Genomic DNA, 18,567 nt, shown 5'->3' on the forward strand with positions numbered 1-18,567 from the left:
AATAAAATTATGCTATTATTACTGTTATAATAGCCTAGTATTATAAAGATGAAATTTCATATTGAAAAGTAATTATATTTAAGTTTTGACTTTTTTCATGTTTATTATATATTGAGAATAAAGATTAATTTACATTGAATATCTATATAGTTAGTTATATATCAAGTTCTGTTGAGCTGCCTCCACAACTCGCTTCATTTCCAGAATCATGATCTGTAAAGCTTTCCCCACGAGTTAAGTCATTTTCAGAATGTGGTGAATCACATTCATGACCTTGTTGCATGGTTTAACATAAGTTATATTTTTATGGGTTACAGAGTACAAAATTTCATGTTTCTAAATACTGTCTTATTTTTAATTAATTGATTCACGTATTTTTGTCACGTATTTTTTGTCGTAAGCTTGGCGGTTCCCACCTTATCCGTGAGTCTTCGATAGGCATTATGTGTCTGCACAGGATAAAACACGTAGTATATTCATTCTCCATCCATTATGTGTCTGCGCAGGATAAAACACGTAGTATATTCGTTCTCCATCTAAGGGAAGAAATTTATATGTCATATAAGTAATTTGATTTTATGGGTTACACATGATCAACTTACTTTCATACTTTTTAAATATGTTTTATGTTTTTTATTAGTTTTTATATTAATACATCTCATCGCAATCCAAGAATGATGATCAACTTACTTTCATACTTTTTAAATAATGTTTTATGTTTTTTATTAGTTTTTATATTAATACATCTCATCGCAATCCAAATCTGATTGAAGGTCGTTAATATACACATTTACTTCTACTATTAGTTTACTATTAGTTCTTTCGAAAAGTTTATCACTTCACACTTTGTTTATGTTCCGATTTCTTTCTCAGCATGCTTTTCATCATAAGCCTTTTGCAAAACATTCCAAGCAACAAAGTATATACTAGAAAGTAGGTACTAAATTTCCATTTGACTGTTACAATATTTTCTGCTAGAGTCTAATGCTAAGAAAATGGTTGATTTGTTAAACATTCTAAATCTCTAAAAAATTGTTGATTTGTTAAACATTCTAAATCTCTAGATTGATGAGAAATTTGGCATGGACCTGGAATATGTGTAATTGGCAAAAGCAACAAGGAAAATTTGGATCAGTTAATTGCATACTATTGCAAATCATTTATTTGCGCACCATTTATATGTTAAGCAAGTTTGGAGTGAACCAATAAAGCGATCAAATGGGAAAAATGACTCGTGAGGAGAAAGGAATGGTCTACATCTTGGATCGAACAAATCTCGACACTCTTAGTACAAACATTCAAACAACGCAGAACTAATTATTTTAGTAAACTTAGGCTTCTACATAACAATCAAGTCTCCCTTCTTCTGGGATTTCTCTAGTGGAAATCTGAAATATGCAAAACTTAGAGCTTAGGTGAATATCAGAGAAAATATTTGTTTAACAATCGTCTTTGTTATGAAATTTTTCAATAGGTTGTGCATAAACAAATCTACTCTAGGATTAAATTGGACCCAAAATAACATTCAAGAAAATTTGAAACAGGAATGGTCTACATGGTGGATCGAACAATTCTCGACATTCTTAGTACAGAGGTTCAAACAACGCGGAACTGATTATTTTAGTAAACTTAGGCTTCTAAATAACAATCAAGTCTCCCTTCTTCTGGGATTTCTCTAGTGGAAATCTGAAATGTGCACAACTTAGAGCTCAGGTGAATATCAGAGAAAATATAATATTCGTTTAACAATCATCTTCGTTATCGAATTTTTCAATAGGTTGTGCATAAACAAATCTACTCTAGGATTAAATTGGACACAAAATAACATTCAAGAAAATTTGAAAAAGGAATGGTCTACATGTTGGATCGAACAATTCTTGACACTCTTAGTATAGACGTTCAAACAATGCAGAACCGATTATTTTAGTAAACTTAGGCTTCTACATAACAATCAAGTCTACCTTCTTCTAGGATTTCTCTAGTGGAAATCTGAAATGTGCACAACTTAGAGCTCAGGTGAATATCAGAGAAAATATTTGTTTAACAATCATCTTCGTTATCGAATTTTTCAATAGGTTGTGCATAAACAAATCTACTCTAGGATTAAATTGGACCCAAAAGAACATTTCTGGCTTAAAATATATGGGATACTAATTAACATGTTTGATAATAACTAAAAATGTAATATGGGGTGCAGGTTGCATTGTAAATGTATTTTTTAAATAGTTAAATATTTAAAAGATAAAAATTCTACTGTAAATGTATTTTTAAAATAGCTAAACATTTAAAAGATAAAAGGTTGAATTGTAAATGTATTTCGTATCAAAATGAGCCTACTGTGGTAAAGCTACTGGGAAGATGTAAGATTGTTACGTATTTACTTTTTTTATTTCGTATCAAAATGAGAGCCTACTGTGGTAAAGCTACCCGGAAGATGTAAGATGAGAAGAGTACACATCAGTTATGAAGTGATAGAGCTAATGGTTATTATGAGGTAAGTGAGTGATTTATATGTGTATTCATATTCATGGGCTGGAATTGAAGCAAAAAAGAGGTAAATGATTCTTGCATCAAGGTTGAAGCTACACTCAGAAATGACTAAAATAGTAGCATTTTGGTGTAGATCTGGGCGACTCAGCAACCCTGGAGACAGGGATGGTGAAGGCAGCAACATTTCCTGGCCGAGAAGCAAATGGGATTCCTATGGTGAAGGCAGCAACAATTCCTGGCCGAGAAGCAAATGGGATTCCTCTTTGTATCAGAATCGCTAATGAGACCTCCTCAATAGAGGTGTTAGCACAAATTACAATGTATAAAACTCAACACCAACATTACTGCAATTTTTTGTAAACTCCAAGTTGTTGAAAGAGTATCAATAACCAATTCTCTTGCAGAAACCAGGATTCAGGAAAAGCATTTTTCTATACAATTTCTTTAGCTGAGTGTAAAATTTAACTAAATTGAAGAAGTGCAGATCTGTTAAAAATTTAATACCTGTTAAACATGTACAAATTAATGGTTAAGATTATTCAATTCGAATACAAACAAAATTATGAATCCCAATCATTAAAAATTTTACATTATTAATGAAAAAACAAGAAGTTCACGGTTCTGAAGCTTCTTTTTCCTTACTATTTTTGCAGATAATAACTTATTGTACTTTGCTTTTTACAGATAAAGCTCTGCCTCCGCTGAAAAATACATTGCAATCTTCTAGGTTGGAAGGAACTTGCAATGAAGCTGACCTCGTTGACAAACATCATCTGATAATGCAAATTATGTATAAACAACCCTCCATTGATCCGAGTTATATTTGCATTGGAGAATTACTACACTCGTAGTGTCAAATCATACACAGAGATCTCGGTTAAAAACATCGTGCAGTAAAATTTCTGAGATTCAGGTACTCAGAGAAATGGGCGATTGCAGAGGTTTTCATTGGGTCTTCCCTTTGCATTATTGTCCCTCATCTTTGCAGTTTTGTGTGCAATCATCTGGATCTTGGGGTAAGTTTCCTTTTTTCAAATCTCTCAACATATCCACTTTTTTAGATTTCTGGGTTCTTAACATTTAGATTGTATGGCCAATGGATTATAAATTTCTGGAATATGAGTTTTTGTTGCCATATCTTGTATCAGTTTTGAACCTATTCAAAAGTAACAATTCAAAAGGAACAATGGTAAAGGCCACTCCATATTACTTTGATCTTATTCTCAAAACAACCAATAAACTCCATTGCGCTTAAAATGACAAACAAAAAGAAAGTGACAGATTAACCAAGGAGCGAATTCCAAACAAAAAGAAGGTGACAGATTAACCAAGGAGCGAATTCCAGTACATCACCTGTTTCATCAAAACATTTTCAGATCACGGATTCTCATACCAAAATGCTCATCAAGAAGCTGGGAAACTATATAACTTCCAAACCAGTTTGGATGAATTGGTTGTTGGTGTAATTTGAATTGTAAATATTGGATGGGTAAGATTATTTTCATCGTCTAACACTTAAATCAAAGGCTCAGAAATGTACACATAACCCAAGAGGAAAGTTGATTTTAAAGGGAAACATCTTACGGCGTAATTAATCAAAACAAAAACCAATAAAGGTTTACACTATATAAAAAGCAATAGGTTGTTAAAATAAAGTTAGCTTGAATATTTGTTAATTATCAATGTAACTGGGAAAAAAAAAATTAAGAGTACAATCATGTTCACGGACCTGAATTAAGTTTTTCAAAATAACTTTGATATTACGAGAAAATAAATATATTTTGACCTAAATTATTCTCAAAATAACTTTTATATTACCAGAGAATCAATATAAAATGTATATATATAAACCCAAGTCTATGCTAACCGTTTGTTGTTCATTACAGAAGCAAAAAAGAGCCCAAGGTTGCCAAAGATTATATGTTCATTGGAGATGTGAAAGAGCTTTCAGCTGCTTCATATCTTCTAACCTTTTGGAACCTTGATACTTGACCTTCTAGATTAAAATATGAGTTAATAACTAATTTTTTCTGTCAGTTCAGAAAATAGCAAAGGCAATTGTTCTGACCTGTAGATAGTTGCTTGACCGCCTGTGAAATCAGAAGTAGCCTGCCATATCGTGTGCTTCCTTGGCAGGGGATTGGACTCCTTGAAGAACACAGGAGACCTAGATAACTGGACAATATAACAAATGGAAAATCTTAATTTTTAGTGTTCCAACTTACAACTGAATCCACAGGAGGCTTGGATAACTAGACAATATGACAAACAGAAAAACACTTTACTTTGAAATAATTATCTTAATTTTTAGTGTTCCCACCTACAATTGAATCAACGTTCTTGTTCCATACCTCAATAATCAATGTAGCAGGCTTATTTTCAGGGCATGTTGCCTTCAGACCAGTAATATCTGACCACTGTACTTCTATCTTGCTCTTCAGTCCACTTTCCAACACCTCCCAGAGAAGCTTCCGCTTAGCAAAGTAACATTTTACTACCAAGTCACCTTCATATCTCGAAACACACTGTCAAAACGAAAACAAAAAACCTTTTTGAATGAATGATAAGTGACCAGAAAAAACTAATAATGGCATCCATAGAAGTTAGATGTTGTTACAGGGCCTTGATATAACATAGATCAGTCATAAACCCAAATCCATTAAGGATCAAAAGATTTGCTGCTTAAAATATTTTAGCTCCCTTTAACATGGATCTATTCTATTTTTTTTTTATAGATTTCATGTTAGGTGATCCTAACAGAAAGAAGTTTTCTATACATTTCATGTTAGGATCACCAAACAGAAAGAAGTGTTAGGATGCGAAGTGTTAGGATGTCTTCTGGGATTCTACTAGACAACTATATTCCACATAATACCATCAGCAAAACCATGAATTCTTATAAACATGAAATTCATAAAAACTATTTAGAACTAGTCAAGTTTATTGAAAACACCCTAACATTTCACAGCTCTTAAAAGTATACAACATTTACCTTCCACGAGCCAATTCTTAGAATTGAGGCAGAGAAGTTAGTTGCCTTCTTTTTATGAAGAAAATTGGCGTGAACCACTGCACACCTCCGGTTTTCTATTTCCCCTGCTTCCCCTGCTTCCTGGATGGATCTCACTGTATGCACATATCCCAAATTTTCCTGGTTTTTCAGACATGATAAGCTCAGCTGAGCAAGATCTAGCAAGGAAGGGCTCTTTCTCAGCTTCAACCCAAGCGGGCTATTCCCATTCGTTGCACTGAATGAATTATCAATCGATACAGCACTTGCCTCCTGAGAAAATGAAATGGGTATTAACTAAAACTCCATAAATGGAATAAATTCTTAGCCAAGTACTAGAAATCTACCTGGACCATAAACTTGGCACGCTTGGAGCTCGGGATTTCATGTTCCTCATAAAATTTCTCCATGCGAGCAAATGATCAAATATATTTACAACCTGCAATTTTTGCAATTTGCAATTTGTTGCTTCTGGAAACTTCTCACCCCAATTCTTGCGCGGACTAGGACCAGTCTTGGAATATGCTGAGAATCGAACCCTGGCCAATTGTGGTAGAGGACCAGATCCCAACAGGAATGTTTCTGTAATGCGATAAGCAAGGCTGGTTTTTTCTGCGACCTGGTCAATATTGAATAGATGTCTGTGAATAAACAATAAATTCTTACAGCAGCAGGAGGCTTGTCACGCTATATAACTCTTTGAACCTTTGTTGCCATATCTTGCATTTCAAGGCTGCTTTACGATTCATTGAACCACGTCCTTTCGTCTTTCCGTCAAGCTGCGTAAATGAAGGAGGTGGGATGATGCATTGAACCACTTAGTTCGGTCTCTCCTTCAGCGGCGAGTGGTGAAATCTATGGCCTAAAACCTTTCTATCGTCTAACAAGAAATCGAACGGTGCGGAACCGTCCAAAGTGGCAGCTGGGAAAGTCTTTCTCACAGGGAAAAGCCTTACAGCCTAAAAATAATAAGAAGGAAAATAATTTTAAATATTAAGGGTTGACATTACATAATTCAATTGTAATATAAGCATTCAGGAACTAAAACTATACATATGTACTAGAAACAATAACTTCATTAATAAAAAAAATTACAAATTTAGTAAATATTTCTTAATTAGAATTTGGGGACAACAAATATAAAAAACATCTAAAACATAAAATGTTTATTCTTCTACCATTGAATTATTTATTTAATGTATAAATTAAAACATTTCGAAAATATATGTATCTCTCTTTAATTTCATTTATAACAAGAATAGGGAAATTAAAATTTAATTTTCATTATCATATATATTACCAATTATTACAAGCCTTTTGAAAATCTCTTCCATTTTCAAAGCATTCCCTTTTTTCTTTTCAAATCCCTATATGTAAGACATGCTACATCTTAGACTTTTTCTTACTATCTTGGAAAAGAAACCTACTTTTTGGTACATTGATTTTCATACAAATTTTCAATTTCTCTTTCTCATTTCAATTTATCCACTTTGTAGGAAAAACAAAAATGGATATATCGTAAGGGTTCTCGAAATGGAAAATCTACATCCTTAGATTCTTTATCACATAAATTGTTATTTTCTTCCTGTCGGATAGTCTAGCAATATTAATATATATAAAACAAAAAACAAAAAATAAAAAAAATAAAAATAAAAATAAGAAAATAGTAAATATTTAACCATCATTATAATTATAATTATTAAAATTTTGAAATAATGGTTTTCTCTTATCTCATCCCTATTAAGCTTTTTCATCAAAATGGCATATTAACTCTCCACATAAACTTATTTTTGTGATGGCCCTTGGTAGCTTGGGAAGTAATTTATTAATTACTTTAGTTTGAAATTAATGTCGGAAGTTTCCATTGAATGTGGCCAAAGACAAAGTCAATATGGATAAAAAAAAATATGCTTTAGTTTATTTATTAAATTAAATAACATTTTCTTCTTTTAACTATGATTGAGAAGCAATGCTAGAGTAAAGCATATTCCAGGCAGTTGGATAGTTATGAGTAGTTACCTACTCAAATTAATTCTTGGAATCAAAACCTCCCAAAGGAAAAGCCAAGAGGGTAATGAATTAACCTGAGGCGAGGAGGAAAAGGAACAGAAAAGAATGAAATAAAAGACTCAAGAGCTGGTGTGCCAGTAGAGTCATTATGGAGCTATGACTCAGATTCCGACTAAGTCTGGTAGTGACGAGATAGCATAACATAATCTTATAAATAAATTGTCGTGGAAGCTCCCTGGAAAGCTAGCTTGTGGGAGAGGTGCAGAAGGACAAGTCACCTCGTGGTTGGGAGGAGCATTGTTTTGGGAAGGGGTCCCTCGACTAAATTTTGGTAAATTTTGTAATATCTTTTTGTAAACATGTAAAGTCTCCGTGAAATGTGGAAGCGAAGAATGAAGATAGTCAAAGTCAAAAGGACTTTAGTCCCTTAGGTGGGTAGGTGATAGGAAGGTTTTAAGACCCACCCATGGTCCACGAACCATGGTATTGTAAAATAAAAGCTATGAATAGAAGAGTCATAGTGAGTCCAAGGAAGTAATCTAATTGATAAGAACCTTTGTAAGGGCGAGTAAGCTAAGGCATGAAAGGTTTGTTTCCTGTACTTAGGTGAAGGGGAAGGCTGCTGCAGCTGAGTGCATGGAGACCTTTGTAAGTTTGCAGGTTGAGTGTGTGGGCCCATACAACTGAGTGCGTAGGGGAAAGAAGTCTGTACTTGAATGATCATATCTAATAAAGACATGTTTGAGCTGATTCTTGTGTATCTGTGTATTATTTCTTACTTCTGCAAGTTTCTGTATTTTCACTCTATGTTGCAATTTATATGAATTAGTGCTTATCTGGTGCATGTAAATAGTAGATTAGTATTATTTATGCATGTTGTGAATAATTAAAAGCCTTCGTGAAGATCTAGATATTGTTTAAGAGAAGTTACTATAATTATCTATTTCAAAAGGGTTAGGGTTCGTGAAGATAGAACTAAGCCCTAGGAACCAAAGGAATCTATCACATTGACCTTTGGATGTAGAAACCTGGTTCTGTCATCCCCCAATACTGATTCGAGTGAGACTACAGCCTGTGCTACATGGGTTGTAGCCGAAAGGGCTAGCGAGTTAGGGTTTTGTTTATTGGCGTAGATAACTTTGAACCTAGGTTAGGCCTCATCAAGCCAAGAAATGGTTCCATTTGAAATGTTTGTTTCCTGTACTTAGGCGAAGGGGAAGGATCCTACAGCTGAGTGGGCAGAGACCTTGGCAAGTCTATAGGCTAAGTGCGTGGGCCCCTGTAGCTGAGTGCGCAAGGAAAATAAGTTTGTACTTGAATGATCATATCTAATAAAGACAATTTTTAGTTGATTCTTGTGCATTTGTATATTATTTCTTACTTGTCCAAGTTTCTATATTGTCACTCTATGTTGCAATTTATATGAATTAATGCTTATCTGGTGCACGAAAATAGTAGATTAGTATTATTTATGCATGTTATGAATAATTAAAATCCTTCATGCAGATCTAGATACCGTTTAAGTGAAGTTACTATAATTATCTGTTTTGGAAGGGTTAGGGTTCACGAAGATATAACTAAGCCCTAAGAACCACAAGAATATATTACATTGACCTTTGGATGCAGAAACCTGGTTTTGTCATCCCCCAATACTGCTTTGGGTGAGATTGGAGTCTACGGTACGTGGTTTGTTGCCAAAAGGGCCAGTAGTTAGGGTTTTGTTGGTTGGTGCAGATAACTTTGAACCTAGATCAGACTCTATCAATCCAATAAATGGTTCCATTTTCGGGACCAGGATCTTGCTAAAGGGATGTGTGATAAGTGATTCCCCACTAAGAAAGAAATTGACAATTGGATCGATCAGAAACAACATGCGTTTGTAGCTTAGGAGAAAACGAATCTGTGCTTGCTTAAGGAAGAGTGGTTGAATAGATACCCATATATAGAGGAACACAAAATATTGTTCTACTCTTTTCCTTATGAATTATACGAATGGTTGTCCAAATTAGCAGATAGCTAGGGTACGTGGAAGCTTGACGGCCATATTGTGTGGACCCCAAAACTGGTAAGGTGCTTGGAAGCTTCAGAAAATAAAATCTCGCGGGCTATCGACCACTGGATCAATCGTATTATGGGAGGATTCATCACTGAATTTGCGATCGATATGTCTATCAGCTACAGTGAAGCAGAGCGCAGGTTCTTCAAAAGACCAAGAGGTAAGTACCTTAAATCTCTGAAGGCTTGCATTAAGATTTTATTGTGTGAAAAGAGGGTCATTCCTTTACATTGATGTTTGGGACTACACGAAGTGGGAGATCATTCAAAAGGAATGAAGAATCAGGTTCTGAATACAATTTGCTGCTAGGATCTTTTGATAATGGCGACAAAGGTAATATTATGAGAACACTGCGAAGTGCGCTACAGCTAGTAAGTCAGGGTATTATTGTACCTATTTCCTGTAGGTAGTTCTTGGTTGCAAAAACTACGCCAGGGAACCAACTCAACCAAACTTTAGGTTTAAGTTGTCCCTTGAACCAGAGGGGGCTCCCTTAGTGGTTATGAGGCTTTGTTTAACATTGTTCACCTGTTACTGAACAACAACCTTTGAAGCATAATGGCCATATTTATGGCTTTAATTGGGGGTGGTTGGAGATCAATGACAATCTCTATCCATGATTAAAGACCTCTCTCATAGGGTCCCTTTAGAACGTGTCAGCTTCCTGCCTAACAAAATGACTTAGTTCTTCAAGGACTATGATAGAAGAATATAAGGAGATTCCTAATAATTGAGGAGTCAAATAGACTGCTTAACAACTAGGGAACTTTGGATGTGTGTAGAAAATTTTTATAGCCCAACAAAACATATTCAGGGAAGATAGAAGTAAAAACAATAAAATCAGTTTAAAGAGGAGCTAACTCAGACAAACAGTCCAATATACTAATTTATTTAAATGATTATTAATTTGAAGGGGATTTCAGGAAGATTGAAACTCAATCTATCCTTACCCAGACCTTTTATAATGCTTGGAACATGTGCAAAAAACAAATCATGGAAACACTAGAAAGACATACAAGAAAACACAAAATTCTACCATAAACTGGAGCCAGAAGGCATTCATTAGAAATCCTATAATAGAATCTATTACAAAGTGAAGAGCCTTGGCATCAAAATCCCACACATATTACTTCAATTGATGAAGTATTTATACAATTTCCTCACACAATATCTTGATAAAAATATCAAGAGCTACTACAAATATCTGAAAACTGTATTACAAAAATAGAATACAAATAAAGGTAACTAAAACTATTTGAAGAGTTTTGGTACTATCCTTGAGGATTTTTGCTCATATGTAATATTCCTAACCCTGAATATTCCTCAAACCCCCGCAAAAACTCCAACCAAATATGTGCAAATGATATAATAACCCAGAAGTGACAAAATAACAGTGGAAGAGCATATAATAATGTAAACCAGAAATATAAGCAAATACACAAGAACTACAGCGAGAAATGTTAAGCCATTTTATTATACTGAGTAATAAATGAGTACAAGAGGTGATTAGATAGATGGCACCTCGACTTGCACAAGGCAAGTGAAGTAATGCTCTCAAAATGATGAGAATGGCCTCTCTGTGTGGATGCTACTGCTGCTGCTCTTAGAAAACAAATGATGATTTGGGGCCGCTCCCCTCCTTAGAAAAAGCTGAAACTCTGGATTCGGGCTCTACTCAAGAAACCTAGGAAAACCCATAAAGCTTTCTTGGAATGGCCTCACACTGATCTGTGTCCCAGCTACTGGAAAACTGTCGTGCTACTGCTGCTACTGGAAATCGAATGAGGATTTGGGGTTGCTCCCCTCCTTAGAAAAGTCTGAAACTCTGGAATCAGACTCTACTTAAGAAACCCAAAAAAAACCTAGAAAGATTTTCTGAAATGGTCGACCCCCGAAAACCACCCCCTTGGGGTTCTGTGTAGTTCCTCAAAGACGCTGATGAAACTGCTGCTGAAATGCTGATGAAACTACTGTTGGAATGCTGATGAAACTACTATTGGAAAGCCAATAGAAATATCTTTCCCAAGCAGGCACTCGAAGTCCCCTGGGGCTAAGGGTGAGATATCCGAACGGAGACACTCAATGCAGTAAACAATGTTGCAGACTAGCTAAACAGCCAGTGTGCTCTAAGTCGAAATGATCAAAATGAGGGGGCTCCTCTCTCCTTTATAGCCTTTGCCTCTCTCAATCCCAAGGGTCACCTCCTACTGCATGATTCCTCTCTTGCCACGTGTTTCTTTCCTCCGGCGCAATCTCTCCATGTGTCTGCGTGGGCTCCATTTCTGCGTCCCCCTTTGGGCCCCTTGGCTCCCCTCTAAGTCACATCGTCATGCTACTAAGAAGTGACTTTTTATTCTAAAAGTGAGCTATGTCCCCCGTCCTCACTTTTTTTTATTTAAAAATAACTATAGAAGGAAAAAATTGAACAAAATCAAATATTCCAATTAGCCATGGCTAATTAGGAATATTACATCATAAAGAAGAGAAATTCGAATTTGATTGTAACTCATATTTGATGAGGTGGCCTCCAAGTCACTAACTGTCTTTGAGCTTTTTCCTCCTAAAATTTTGAAAAATAGGGTCCTGTAATACCTATTTTTCTCACAAACGATAATAGTTGTTAGAAACTTGAGGGAGTTTTTTATAAATTATGATGTTGGCAACAAAAACCTCTTTCATATTTTGAAAATTTATTTCCACCTACTTGGAAAACACTGACTAAAAACAAGAAAATTTGGGAAAATAGGTCTGCAAAGATTCATTCGAATCTCCCAAACCATAACCTCAGTTACAAAAATGAGAGAGGTTTTTGTATATGAAAATGTGAGGAACAAAAAACTCCTCCAGTTCACCACAATTAATTTTTGATTTTCTAAAATATGCTTTGCAAAACGGTGACTGAAACAGGAAATTTCTGGAAAATATGCCTTTAAAAAATCATTAGCATCTCCCAAATCATAATATCTGTTAGAAAAATGAGAGAGGTTTTCGTACATGAGGATGTTATCAGCAAAAACTTCTTTCCAGTTTTGAAAATTCGTTCTCAGCTATTTGTAAACCATGTTTTAATTTACTTTATTACATCATTTAATCATGTTTAAATGCATGCTTAACTAAATCAACCAGCTAGTGAAACTTAAATTTACATTTTGAGGGTGCATTTACTCTTGCAGACCCATTTATTATTTCTAAACTACTAAAACCTATTATATCAGCAAATTTAAATTATCAAAACTAATCATGTTACAACAAGTATCATGGGGATACCTCATCCATCCACTCCACCTCCACCTCCACCTCCATCATTTAATATGGTGAATACAATGAAGATGCCTGTGTTTAAGTGTGTGGGGACTGAAGATCTCGAACAATTTTGGTTTGTCACAAATGTTATATGGACAACGCAGCATATCACTAATGATAATATGAAGAAAGCACAGCTAGTCAAGACATTGTAGGATAGAGAACTGAGTTGGTACATTAAGTTCTGCACAGATAGACCTAACTCGACTATGCTATAGATTCAACAAGCGTTGAATAGTGAATTCAAAAATCCCAAATCCCAGGCTCAGTCTATAACAGAGCTCAAGGAGATTTAGCAGAGGGTAAATGAGTCTGTGTGGGATTTTGATCAAAGATTAAAATTTTTTATTCAACAAGCTAATATGACTATTATAGATGCTCAACATAGAGAATGGTATATTTCTTCGCTCCTACCACATCTGAGAGTGATGTAGGTTTTAACCTCATATAGAAATTACCTGCATACGAATTCTAAAACATAGAAAATAAACACTGCGAGAACATAACACATAAAACACATATACATAGAGATTTTCCCTTGGATCCCAAAACCAGGACTACCAGATTGATTTTTCATTATGTTCCTTTCAATGTTACAATACATATTTATACATTCTGAAGCATCTAATACCATGGACTGAAAACCATCACGTCCAAAACCATGGACTAAAAACCATCGTGTCCAAAACCATGTGCGAAAACCATGCACAAAACCATAGGTAGGTCCACCCAAACTAATATAGGGTCCAAAAAATTTTTCCACAAGACACTACCCCAGAACATGTAGAGGGGGTCTAACTGCCCCCCTCAAACCCCCTGTGATCTCCCCCCCCCGCTGCGTAGTTAGCGCAACAAAGGAGGCACTCCGCCCCCCCTCTAACCCCCTAGTTAACTAGGGCGACCAATCATGGAAACAATATAACACAACCCAACATTCTCCCACTTCTTGTTTTCTTTCCATAGGGGGCCATAAGAGAGCTTAGTCATTTATCTAGCCCTGAAACACCCATTTTTTCTCTCCACCAAGAGAACTTCTCAAAGCTCTCATATTTTGTCAATGCATCTACATTATTCTTCAAAGTGTCCACCTTTACCAGCAACACCTTTTTGTCTTCTATCATATCCCTCACAAATTGATATTAAACATCAATGTACTTTGTCTTTGAATGATAAGCAAGGTTCTTTGCCAAGAAAATTACACTTCAGCTATCATAGTCTATCCTTATAGCTCCCTGTACTAACCGCATACTTGAACACAATCTCTACAACCAAATTGCTTCCTTGCTTGCATGAGTGGCTACCATGTGTTCCGCCTCTGTAGTTGATAGTGTCACTATAGATTGTTTCTTACTCATCCAACTAACTGCACCTCCAAATAGGTTAAACACATACTCACTTGTAGATCTTCTCTGATCTAGATCTCCAGCCCAATCTGCATCAACAAAGCCATGAATATCCAATGCTCTGTCCAATCCTAGCCTTCCTTGGTTGCATAAACATAATCACTAGTGCCACACAAATACCTGAAAACTCGCTTCACTGTTGTCTAGTGCTCCTTCTTTGGTTTTGATATAAACCTGCTTAATACTCCCAGTACATGTGCAATGTCTGGTATAGTACATACCATTGCATACATCAGGCTACCGACTACACTTGCGTATGGAACATGGGACATGTCCTCTTCCTCTTCTTGTGTCTTGGGACACTATTCAGCAGATAACCTCACACCTACAGGAATAGGAACCTTCACCGGTTTACTATCCTGCATATTAAACCTTTGCAGTATTGTCTTGACATACTTCCTTTGGTTTAACTAGAGCTTCCTCTTTTCCTGATCTCTTTTAATTTCCATGCCCAAAATATAGTTTGCAGTGCTAAGATCTTTCATGTCGAATTTGGAGGACAATTGGGTCTTCAAATCTTGGGTAGTTTCTTTGTTATTTCCAGCCAGCAACATTTCATCCACATACAAGACCAGATAAATAACATGGTCACAAATTAATTTAAAATACACACAGTGATATTCTTTGCTTCTAGTGAAGCCGAGTCCCCGTATAAATGTATCAAAATTATGATACCACATCTTTGGTGACTGTTTTAACCCATACAGAGACTTCTTTAACTTACATACCAGTTCTTTCTTACCCTTCACCGCAAAACCTTTAGGTTGCTTCATGTAGATATCCTCTTCCAAATCCCCATGAAGAAATGTTGTTTTCACATCCATCTATTCTACCTCAAAATCAAAAGAAACAACAAAAGATAAAAGTAATATAATAGAAGCTACCATAGAAATAGGAGAAAATATATCACCAAAATCAATTCCTGACACTTGGGAATAACCTTTTGCTACTAATAGAGCTTTGTATTTTTCCACCTTTCCTTCTGCATTTGTCTTCTTCTTGAACACGCATTTGTTGTCGATGGGTTTCCTTCCAACTGACAACTGCACCAGATCCCAAGCCTCATTTTTGTGCAAAGATGCAATTTCATCAACCATGGCCTCTTTCTAGAGTTTTCCATCCTCTGAATCTACTGTTTCCTTCATAGTTTTGGGATCATCATCAGTTACAATAGATAAAGAAAAATTTGAATAGAAAGCAAATGGACTATACCTTTCTAGCTTCCTTCTTTCTTGAACTGATCTTCTCACACCCAAAGATTATGGCTCTTCGTCTTCTGATTCCTCTTTTGATGTAGAGTCTGATTCTTCCTCCTTAAGCTCAAACTCTATCTTCTCATGTTCCTTTGGTTGGAATTCCTGTTTAATAACATATTTCACCTCTCTGAACACCACATCTCGATTGTACGCAACCTTCCTTATTACTAGGTTCCAAAGCTTATAACCCTTTAAACCATCCTTATACCCAATAATGATGCACTTTTCAGATTTACTTTCTAACTTGATTATTTTCTCCTTTGGAACATGTACATATGCATCACATCCAAATACCCTTAGATGTGAAAGAGAGGGTTTCTTACCAGTCCATACCTCTTGTGGAGTCTTGTCCTCCAATAGTGATTAAGGTGATCTGTTGACCAGGTAACATGTTGTCTCCACTGACTCTGCCCAGAATTCTGGTCCTACCCTGACACCACTGAGCATGCCTCTTTCCCTTTCCATCAACGTTTTATTCATTCTGTCTGTAACTCCATTTTTCTCAGGTGTGTATGCAGTAGACTTCTGTCGTGCTATACCACACTTCTTACATAATTCTTCAAATTCCTTACTGCAAAACTCTCCACCGTTATCTGACCTCAAAACCTTTATCTTCTTCTCTGTCTGGTTTTCACCAGAGCCTTAAATTCTTTAAACCTGTCAAAGAATTCAGATTTATTCTCAAGGAAATATACCCTATGTATTCCTTGAGAAGTCATCTATAAATGATACATAGTACACAGACTTACCCAATTATGGAACCTTCACAGGTCCAAACACATCATTGTGCACAAGCTCTAATATCTGTTTCGCCCTCTTACCACCAGAGGGGAAACTCACCCAATTCTACTTCCCATATACACAATTTTCACAGAAATCAAAATACAGAGAGCTATTACTCATACCTTCTACCATACCTTTAACATGATGTATTTGAAGGCCCTTGTCTCCAATATGTCCAAGCCTTTGATGCCACAGCATGGTCTTCTCTCGAGAGACCACTAGATTTTCTGCTCCACTTTCAGGAACCACATATCTGTTGCACCCATCAACAACAGTGCTACCTTACAGCTTGTACAGAGTTCCAATCTGAACTCCCTACATCAATAGCAGTGCTCCCCAAACCATCTTGCAGGTATCCTTCCCGAACACTATTTTTACACCTGCATCATCTAGCTTGCTTACAGAAATCATATTTCTGGCCAATGCAGGAATATACATAACACCTGGAAGTGTTCTAACCCTTCCACCTTGCAACTTCAATTTTGCTTTTCCATGACCAAAAATTCATCCCCTAAGAAGACATCACCACCATCATATTTCTCATACTCGCAGAACCACTCTCTATCGGGAGTGAAGTGAAAGGATGCACCTGAGTCAATCAACCATGCCTCATTATCTACATGTGTACTTGAAGAAGCCAAGTACACATCCCCACCTTCATCTGAGGTGGTTTTCACCTCTACAAAAGGAGCATCATCAGATCCCTTTCCTTTGTCAGGAGATTTAGATTTACAGTCCCTTTTGTAGTGCCCTTCCTTTCCGCATTTCCAGCACACCACCTTTACAGGTTTTCCTGGAGATTTAGGTCTCCCACTCGATGACTTATTTTTGTTTCTGTTCTGGGACCATCCTCGTACTGACAAGGCATCACCATTCTGGATATCCATATTTTTCCATCTCATCTCCTTCGTCAGCAACGATGAGACTATTTCATCAAAATGCAAGGTAGTTGCATTGCTACCTATTGCAATAACTAGATTATCGCACGAATCTAGTAGAGAACACAACAAATTGATGCACTTATCTTCATATGAAATTTTAATATCAACAGATAATAACTGATGTACCACATTATTAAATGCGTTCAGTTGTTCTGTCACTGAGTCTCCATCTTTCATCCTCAGGTTATACAGCTTTATCCGTAGGAATAGTTTATTCACCAGAGACTTAGATTCATATAAAGTCCCTAACTTGTCCCACAAAGCCTTCGTCGTAGTTTCCCCTGATACATTCAGCAATACTGAATCTGAGACACACAATAGTATTGTGCTCTTAGCCTTTCGATCCAACTTCTTCCATTCTTCATCAGACACTCTCGTTGGTTTAGTACCTTTATCTACCACGATCCACTATTTTTTATCCACAAACAGATCCTCCATCTTGAGTTTCCATAACTCAAAACTCTGACCATTAAATTTCTCGATCTCTATCTTTCCACTGCTCGTCCTCTTCTTTCACCACCAGAATCGATCCCGAGATCTCCCATTGAACAGGGTCTACCACAGGCCCGAGTGAAACCCCTCAGTAATAAAGGCATCCCCTTGAAGCCAAAACAACTCTGATACCAAATGTAGGTTTTAACCACATATAGAAACTACCTACATACAAATTCTAAAACATAGAAAATAAACAATGTGAGAGCATAACACATAAAACACATATACACAGAGATTTTCCCCTGGATCCCAAAACCGAGACTACTAGATTGATTTTTCATTATGTTCCTTTCAATGTTACAATACATATTTATACATGCCGAAGCATCCAATACCATGGATCGAAAACCATCGCGTCCAAAACCATGGATTGAAAACCATCACGTCCAAAACCATGTGCGAAAACCATGCACAAAACCATAGGTAGGTCTACCCAACCTAATATAGGGTCCAAAAAAATATTTGTTGGGGTGTTTCCCAGCACCTTGTAGAGGGGGGATAACAAGCCCCCCTTTAAACCTCCTTGTGACCCCCCTGTTGCGTAATCGGTACAACGAAGGGGGGGCTCCACCCCCCTTTAACCCCCCAGTTAACTAGGGCAACTAGTCATGGAAAGAATATAACACAACCCAACAAGTGCCATTGTCACAACATAAAATAGGAACACAAGTAGAAGTAGTGGAGATTGCTATGAGATTAGAAGCTTCCCTAGTCCAGGATATGAATATAGGGGTACATGAGATTCAATCACAGCTAGAAATCTTGCACATGGAGTTGTAAAGCCTGAAGAAGGGAAAGGAAGTGCAGCCTTAGGTGCGCG

General features: G+C 36.3%; 1 protein-coding gene across 1 annotated transcript; it reads right to left on the bottom strand.

The window, feature by feature from the left end:
* Nucleotides 1-4,415: 4,415 nt before the first annotated feature.
* LOC149185656 (uncharacterized) lies at nucleotides 4,416-6,282 on the bottom strand. Its single transcript, XM_089412453.1, has 4 exons — nucleotides 5,848-6,282; nucleotides 5,483-5,773; nucleotides 4,842-5,015; nucleotides 4,416-4,665 (listed from the first exon to the last, which is right to left on the bottom strand). The coding sequence occupies exons 1-4, from the start codon at nucleotides 5,908-5,910 to the stop codon at nucleotides 4,504-4,506; spliced, it is 690 nt and encodes a 229-aa protein (XP_089268579.1). The 5' UTR covers nucleotides 5,911-6,282; the 3' UTR covers nucleotides 4,416-4,503.
* Between the last annotated feature and the right edge of the window lie 12,285 nt (nucleotides 6,283-18,567).

This window comes from Pinus tabuliformis, chromosome 3_1 (genome assembly GCF_031772625.1).
Source record: "Pinus tabuliformis cultivar Carrire ecotype Pingquan chromosome 3_1, CPIR1, whole genome shotgun sequence".
Classification (NCBI taxonomy): Eukaryota; Viridiplantae; Streptophyta; class Pinopsida; order Pinales; family Pinaceae; genus Pinus; species Pinus tabuliformis.